At 51.1% G+C, this 7,715-nt stretch overlaps 1 protein-coding gene across 1 annotated transcript; it reads right to left on the bottom strand.

The window, feature by feature from the left end:
* Positions 1–2,997: 2,997 nt before the first annotated feature.
* Positions 2,998–6,947, bottom strand: CYP26A1 (cytochrome P450 family 26 subfamily A member 1). Its single transcript, XM_003994216.6, has 7 exons — positions 6,384–6,947; positions 5,977–6,201; positions 5,453–5,743; positions 5,163–5,333; positions 4,522–4,656; positions 3,787–3,939; positions 2,998–3,532 (listed from the first exon to the last, which is right to left on the bottom strand). The coding sequence occupies exons 1-7, from the start codon at positions 6,570–6,572 to the stop codon at positions 3,191–3,193; spliced, it is 1,506 nt and encodes a 501-aa protein (XP_003994265.1). The 5' UTR covers positions 6,573–6,947; the 3' UTR covers positions 2,998–3,190.
* Positions 6,948–7,715: the final 768 nt, after the last annotated feature.

The raw sequence follows: 7,715 nt of genomic DNA, 5'->3' as shown, positions 1-7,715 counted from the left end.
AACAACCCTTTAACTATTTGAAGGCGGAGCCGCCAAAACCTCTCTAAACATCCCTAGTTCCTTGCATGGTACTTTTGTGGGACGGCTCCTGGACCTGGTTAAGGTCATCCGAACATTGCCCCTGTCCTTCGAAAACCGTGTTCTCCCCTTCCCCAAACTGAGGGCCATTTTCCAGAGATACCAACAGCAATGTAGGTCAGATTGTGGGGCACTGAACACCTGAGCCAGGTGACCTCAAAGACCACAGATCGTGGCCACTTCAGGAACTAAATGGTGATCCAGATCCACCCAGGGTGCCCAGGGTGACCCTTCCAGAGAAGCCAGGCAGCCTTGACCGGGCCTGAGGCTGAGTACTTGCTAAGCCTGGGAAGTCTGTAGCCTTTCATTGTTTGGGGTAAGAGCAGGCCCCGGGCCAGAGTCCGTGGATGCTGGATTTCATGGACACTGGTGGGGAAAACCACTGGGCCCTGAGGTTGGCATAGAAGGGAGAAGCCTGCCCCCTTGTGGACCTCTGGGGTGTGGCAAGGTGCAAAAGCACCCTGAAACCTCACTGATGAGGGGTCTAGGGGAACAGCCACTTCCTGTCACGCTCCCATTTTACTGGTTGCCTCTGGCAGCCTGCAAGAGAAGTGATCTGGCCTGTCAGAGGGCAGGGGAATGGTAGCAGGGGACACATCCAGAAGTTAGGAGGTAGAGACCCCTGAATCTACTTGTCTGCCAACAGAAAGTTGGAGATAAACCAGGCAGGTGTTATTAGCTGCTGGGGAAAAAAAGAAAAAAGAAAAAAGAAAAAAGCAAAAAAAAAAAAAAAAAAAAAAAAAGTCAGCAGGAGGCCTTTCCTGGTTCAGCCACTCCCTGGGTGGCCCCAGGCAAATCACAGTCCCTCAGTGGGCCTCCCAAGGCTGAGCTGGGTGAAGGCTACATCCCTCTGAATGCTCACACATTATAGACCCAGCTGGAGGTTTCCACATGCCTGTACTGACAATAGCTTGTCATTGGTGATGCCACACCCCCTGACTGAAGACAAGAGGGTTTATGGGAGGTGGCCTGGGCAAGGGCACGTGTGGAATGGGAGGCAGAGGGCACCGACTTGGCCAGCTTGGCTTCCCCACCAAGGCCCTGGAGAGCACACCATGACGGTTCAGCATGCCGCAGGAAGCCCCTCAGCCATTTCTCACAGTGGTCTCCCCTACCTTGGGCCAATCCATACCTTGGGGCAATCCTAAATCTAGAACAGTCACCTCATCCTGAAACACTTCTCCACTGAGTGATGCCTGAACACTGACCCAAAGGTGTCCGTGTCATAAAACATGCTTGCCCCAGCTAGACGTGATCCAGGCCTGTTTAATGTTCAATATGGCAGTCCACAAACATTGATTCTGCCTCACGTCCAAACATCTCTACACTGTCTTCACGCAGCACTAGGCGTATTATCAAAGGTTGTGTTTTTAACGTATTTTCAGGGTAAATTCTGTACTACTCTGTAATTGATGAGCATAATTGGGCTAAATGTAACCTGGGAGATTCAAGCCAGAAGTGCTTTCCTCAACATTCTCCAGATGAAAGATAGAGGCAAATTTTAAAAATTGAATTATATTTTTAAACGGTTCGATTTTTTTCCTGCACTATGCTCACAGAGACATGGGGTCACAGAGTCACCAAAGATGTTATTTTAAAACACTTAACTGTCCTCTGGCAAAATGAAAGGTATTGAAACCCTTATAAAATACGGCCTTGTATAAATTACCTGAAATAATGTCCTCAGGCTAATGTGCTTCTAGCTGGAAGGATCTGGGGCAAATATTACGAGGGGAGGGGTCATCTTGCACACCAAGTTTCACTAAAGCTTTGGCTGAAACTAAATAAGCCTGTAATTTCTCATTTAAAAAAAAGCATTATAAAGTTATTATAAGACATTTTAAGTTATTATACAAACACCCCTTAAAAATTAGAGGATTCCAGCAAGAAGTACAATCCAAGTTCTACCTAAAAAGTAAAGTCAGGTGGAACATGTAACTCTAATTGCAGACAGAACCCTTTTCAAACACCTATTTAGACCACCCAGCTTCTGCAGTATTGCCAAATTCTAAAATTGTAATGAAAATTTTAAAGTCCAAAACCTACAAGCCATCAGAGGTTCAGTAAGCAGATTGTGCCATTTCAAAACTGAAAATGTGCTTGCATAAGCAAGTCACCGGGGCTAACCTTTCTGGATAGAGAGTCTGGCCTCCAGTTCAGAACATGGCTATGCCAGGGTCAGAAATGTGACCAAACTGCGCTTTCACGGAGGTTAGCCAAGGTTCACAAGGTCATGACTGGGCCATTTTATCAGTCCTGTCAGGCTCACACCCTATTGCCTGGCATAGATAAAAACTTTATCTGTCAGCTTGCTAAATCTACTCCTCCCGCCTTATTTTCAATAAAGAAAAGTCTGGACTAGCTTATCTAACCCAGAGACTGGCCTCTTCCAATACTGTTTTCAGATGCAACTTCTGGTCTCATTTTTGGTCACTAACTGTCCATAATTAGAGTGACCGGCTTCCTCTTACCTGAAACCTTCAGAAAAACAGTGCTGGCACTCTGCAACAACATAGATTAATTATGTTTATTAAACATACTAAGTTTATGGCTGAAGGTTTTAGGTTAGAGTAGGATGTTCTCAAGCATTACCTTTTCAAATTCATCTTTCCCCAAAGCAAAGCAAGCAAAAAAAAAAAAAAAAAAAAAAAATCTAAAATTAACTTTGATAGATTTTCCAAATAGGGAATCTAAACCATAGAAACATTTACAAATGTTGGACTAACTCACGCTCACATTTGTGTTTTTCTGATAACTGTGAAGAGAAAAAGCAGCTAAAGTTTCTTCCTCACAGAAAATAGATAGATATGCGCAGATAACAAATAAAGCCATGCAGGTAGATGCTTAGAAATCTGGCTAAATATACAAATATAAAACCAGTGAGCTTTCCCCCCACAGGAATCTTAAATGCAAGACAAGCACCTTCAGATTTTACTTTATTTGGAAACTATCCAAATTCATTATTTTAATATTTAAAGACTGTGGTACTGTAGTAGAGACACATAAATATTATAATATACATTTAGAAATTAAATATAATAAAATCAACATGACACTATGTAAAACCTCATGTGCACTTCAAATAAGTCTGAAGGCTGGGCATTCACACCCATCAGGTTTCCCCCTGGAAACGGGTGAACCTTGCAGGGAGATCATCCACAGGGTACACGGTGGGACTAGTTTTCATTGTAGGAGGTCCATTTAGAAGCCGCCAGTCACAATGCCTGGCCAGCTCCACTGTAAATATTTTGAGAAGAATTTTTGCAAACTCTTTCCCTACGCAGCTCCTCAGGCCGCCTCCAAATGGAATGAAGCTGAACCTGGACGCATCCTCTGGGTGAGGCAGCATAAATCGGTCAGGATTAAATTCCTCCTTGTTGGTGAAGATATCTGCCACATCGTGAGTATCACAGATACTGTAGATAACATTCCAGCCCTTGGGAATCTGGTATCCCTGCAAAAGATTATGAAGTCCCAAGGGCTGACAAACTGGAATCTAACTTTCAACCACAAAAAGTTATCACTGATAACCGGACCAATTATGAGTTGAAAAAAAGGGATGTGTGGAGAGAGACAGGGCAGACAGACATTTTGATGGTGGAAACACGTGAGCACAGGGGGCAGGATGATGACATCAAAAGCATAAGAAATTGAAACCAATGCACAGGGAAGCAAGGGGAGATTCAAAACCACAACAAATTAACTTACATTTAATTCAAAAGTCTTAAGAGCGACCCGAAACCCTCCTGGAACTGGGGGATTCAGTCGAAGGGTCTCTTTAATAACACACCCAATGTATTTAAGCTGTCCCAAAATTTCCATGTCCAACTTGTTGTCTTGATTGCTTTTGCAAAGTAAACCCTATCAAAACAGTCATACAGAGGTGAACGGTTATTTTGTGCTCCAGTAAAATCAGCCCAGCAGACGTAAACAGGGCTTAAGTGGCGGCCAGACCCAAAGGACCCCATGTTGGGAGTTTTCCCCCTGAGGGGGAAACTGTGAGCAGCTAATGACCATTTGCCTCCACCCCTTGGCCCAAATCCACTATCTATTTACAATTCCAAGAGAAGGCTGCTCCCCACTTAGAACCACCAAGCTTCTCCCCCGCCCCCATCACCACCACCACTGTCACCTAACCCTAACCCCATTCATGCCCTTGAGATACAAATTCGAGAAAGTGGAATCCAACTGAAAATCTCCAATGCACTGCAAAAAGTGGAGAACGCGTAGGAATACAAGGATCAAACCCTGCCTGAGTGGGATCACAGCTCACAATTCCTTCCTTTTTATTCACAAAGCTAATTCTCTTTCGTCACCGGCCCACCCACCCCTTGGCCCTGCGCTTTCAAAATACTCAGAGAAGTCAGCACACTTACATATTGGCAAGATGGCTAGGGGACAGCAGAATTTCTCAAGCTAATTTCAAGGCCAGTGTCCCCCTACCTTACTCTTGAGCTCCTCTCGAACCTTCTGGAGAACATGGGGGTAGAGCCCCAAGTAAGTAATCAGAGACGTGGCTGCACTAGCTGTGGTTTCATGTCCTCCAAAGAGGAGTTCGGTTGAAGATTGCTTTAGTGCCTGAGGATGGAATAATTCAAACGTTTTTTTACAAGTTTGCATGCAATTTTACACAGCAATCACTTAGAACCCAACTGAAGGTTCTGGAAAGATGAGCCGAGCTAAAAGTTTGCTGATAGAAAGCCAAGGAAGGTTACATTTTTAAACATAATGCATAGTCCCTTTCGTTCAGCTAGAGCAGGGAGGCCAGTAAAATCCCACTACGCTGGGAATTCTTGAATGAAAGCCTTGGTTGTATTAAAATCGCCCAACATTCTTTATTTATATTTTGCAAATTCCAACGTTCCCCGGAAAGCCTGGTAGGGCTAGGGCACGCTCCCTGTTCCGCTGCATCCTCTCCCACAGCTCTCCGGACCCGGTGTCTCAACCTTCTGGGTCCCATCCCTGGGGTCTGGGCAGTCTGCTCACTGTGGAGTCTGGGCGTCAGCTTTGGGGACCCCAGGTACCGCCCTTGGAAAGCCAGAGGACCAAATTCCGCAGTGCCTCTTCCTGGAATTGCCACTCACCTGCATGTCCAGCCTCTCTCCCCTCTCCCACGAGTGCTCGATCAACAGCTGCAGCGCATCTTTGCAGCCACCGCCCGCCTCCGCCTCCGCCTCCGCCGCCCGCAGCCCGCAGATCTTGGCGCGAATGTTCTCCTCTATGCGCGCGTGGATGAGGTTGCGCGCCTTCATGCCCTGAGCGCAGAGAGCGCACCGCAGTGAGCTGACGCCGAGCCCCCGCGTCCCCGCGTCCCCGCGTCCCTGCGTCCCCGCGTCCTCGCGCCCCTAGCTCCTCACGCTACAAACTCTTTTACCCGGTACAGCCCACTGAAGGGCACGTCGATGGGCAACGAGAAGAGATTGCGGGTCATTTCCTCGAAGGCCTCCACCAGCTGCTGCTCCGCGTCCCCGCCGTTCGCCAGTCGGGGCTCACAGCCCAGCAGGATGCGCATGGCGATGCGGAACATGAGGCGCTTCACCTGGGGGTAGACCAGGAGGCCGCGCTCGCCGCAGCTCAGCCACTGCTCCAGGCAAGTGCCCACTTCTTCCGCGATCACCGGCACGTAGTACTGGAGCGCCTCGCGGCTGAAGGCCCGCATAATCACCTGAGCTCCAAAAGAGGGAAAGTGTTAAAACCGCCCCCCTCGCCTTCCGGGATCCCCTTCCAGCCCCCCTCACCCCTGCCAGACCCAAGGCACTTCTCGGCTGATAGAGCTAAACTGGGCTTGAACGGGTCCCAACCGACATCTCGTGCAGCTAGCGCTCGTCCGGCATTTATCTGCTAGAACTCCTCCAGGGGACAGGGTCCCCCTCCCTGTCCGGGCACCGCCGCCCTCACCTTCTTGCGCTGCTTGTGCGAGGAGTCGTGCAGGTTGGAGAGGCAGCCGGAGCCCAGGATGGTGCGCACCGACGCGGGCCAGTGAACCGACACCAACCGGTGCTCCCCGAGCAAGATGCGCCGCACGTTGTCGGCGCCCATCACCCGCACTGTGGGCCGCCCGAACAGATGCGTCTTGTAGATGAAGCCGTATTTCCTGCGCTTCATCTGCAGGAACTTCCTTCGCTGGGAGAGGAGGGCGGAGGAGAGAGACAGGCGTGAGGGGGCGCCGGGGAGCGCCGCGCCTCCGGCTAGCCCGGATCCTAGCCATAGTCACCTCCCTCAAAGGGACGCCTACCCTGGCTTCTGGAAGCCCTGAGCCCAGTCGGGCTCTTGAGAATCGTCCTGTCCCGCCCAAGCTCCCTTACCTGTAGCACCATCTGCAGTGTTTCCCCAAAGAAGGGGAAGCCCATAGTTCCGGGGGGCAAAGGGAGCGCGCAGCTGCGGTCGCGGCTGCTCACGCAGTACAGGTCCCAGAGCTTGATCGCGGCCAGGAAGAGCAGCAGCGGTAGCACGAAGGTGCAGAGCGCACTGGCCAGCAGCGCCGGGAGCCCCATGGCGCGCCGCGGCCTCCCGCGCCACCTGCCGCCGTCGCCAGCGCTCCGAACCCCGCCGCGCGCCCGCTTTATAGGCGGCCCAGGTTGCTGCCCACGTTACCTTGGTCAGACAATTAGTTCACCCAAAGTTCATCTTTAATTGCGGATTGGGCCCCTGGCTCCTCCCCCCGCGAGGCGCTGCCCAAAATCTTTAACCGTTTGTTCCACGCCGAGGCAGAGGCGGCACGGTGGCTGCTTCTCTCGGAACGCGCCTCCTGGGGTGCGAGGCTAGAGAGAAGCCTGCCTCCCCCTTACAAGGTGTGCGGGGCTCCGAGACGGCGGCAGAGGCCGACTTGGGCTCCGGGGAGCGGGAACTCCAAGCCCTGGGCTTCCTGGTGATCTTTTTGGAATCCCTCGCGCAGGGTCCGACGGGCGGTCCCAGAGCTGCCTTCAATGGCTTTTCATTTTCAGGCGCCGTGTGGGCTCCCTTCCACCTGCTGGCGGAAGCAAAGGGAAGTGCGTTCAGGGACCGACTAGCTTGCCACGTCCCACGCTGGGGAAACTGAGTTCCAGAACGCAGAGCAAAACGCAGACCTCCCGAATCTCCCGAAGATCCCGCAGAAGAGCCCAGGGCCGGAACCTAAGCAGGAGCCGGAGTGGTGTGTGTGCGTGCAGGGCGGGGGTCAGACATGATCGGAGGATCATAGATCCCAGCTCCCCAAACCCCTCAAGGAGGTCAGCACTCATGAAGTCTTGAAAGGTCCAACTTAAGGGTACAAGAGAGCCTCCAGATCCCTCAGGACTCCAGGTGTAACCTTGCACAAGTCAGAGCCCCAACTCTGACGCCCCAGCGGGAGACCACAGGGGCAATTCATCCACGGCTCAGCGCTCTGAGAACTGCAGCAGCCGGCCGGATTCCGAGGGCCCTGGGACTCACAGCCCCAGCTAGGCAGAGAGGAAGGGGATCCTTAGGCCTGGGAAGATGAGGTGACAGAGATAAAGGAAAGCCCAGGAGTCTGTGCTCCGGGGCTCGGCTCCATCTCTACTTGCACGACCTGGAGTGAGTCACCACAAATCCTTGCTCCTGTCTCCTTCTCCTTAATATGAAGGCGGTAATTCCCAATCCGTCTACACAACACCCCGGGATAGTTGTGTTTTCAAGAT

Source organism: Felis catus, chromosome D2, assembly GCF_018350175.1.
Source record: "Felis catus isolate Fca126 chromosome D2, F.catus_Fca126_mat1.0, whole genome shotgun sequence".
Taxonomy (NCBI): domain Eukaryota; kingdom Metazoa; phylum Chordata; class Mammalia; order Carnivora; family Felidae; genus Felis; species Felis catus.
Note: the sequence above shows the minus strand (reverse complement) of the source record. Positions and strands in the feature narration are given on the sequence as shown.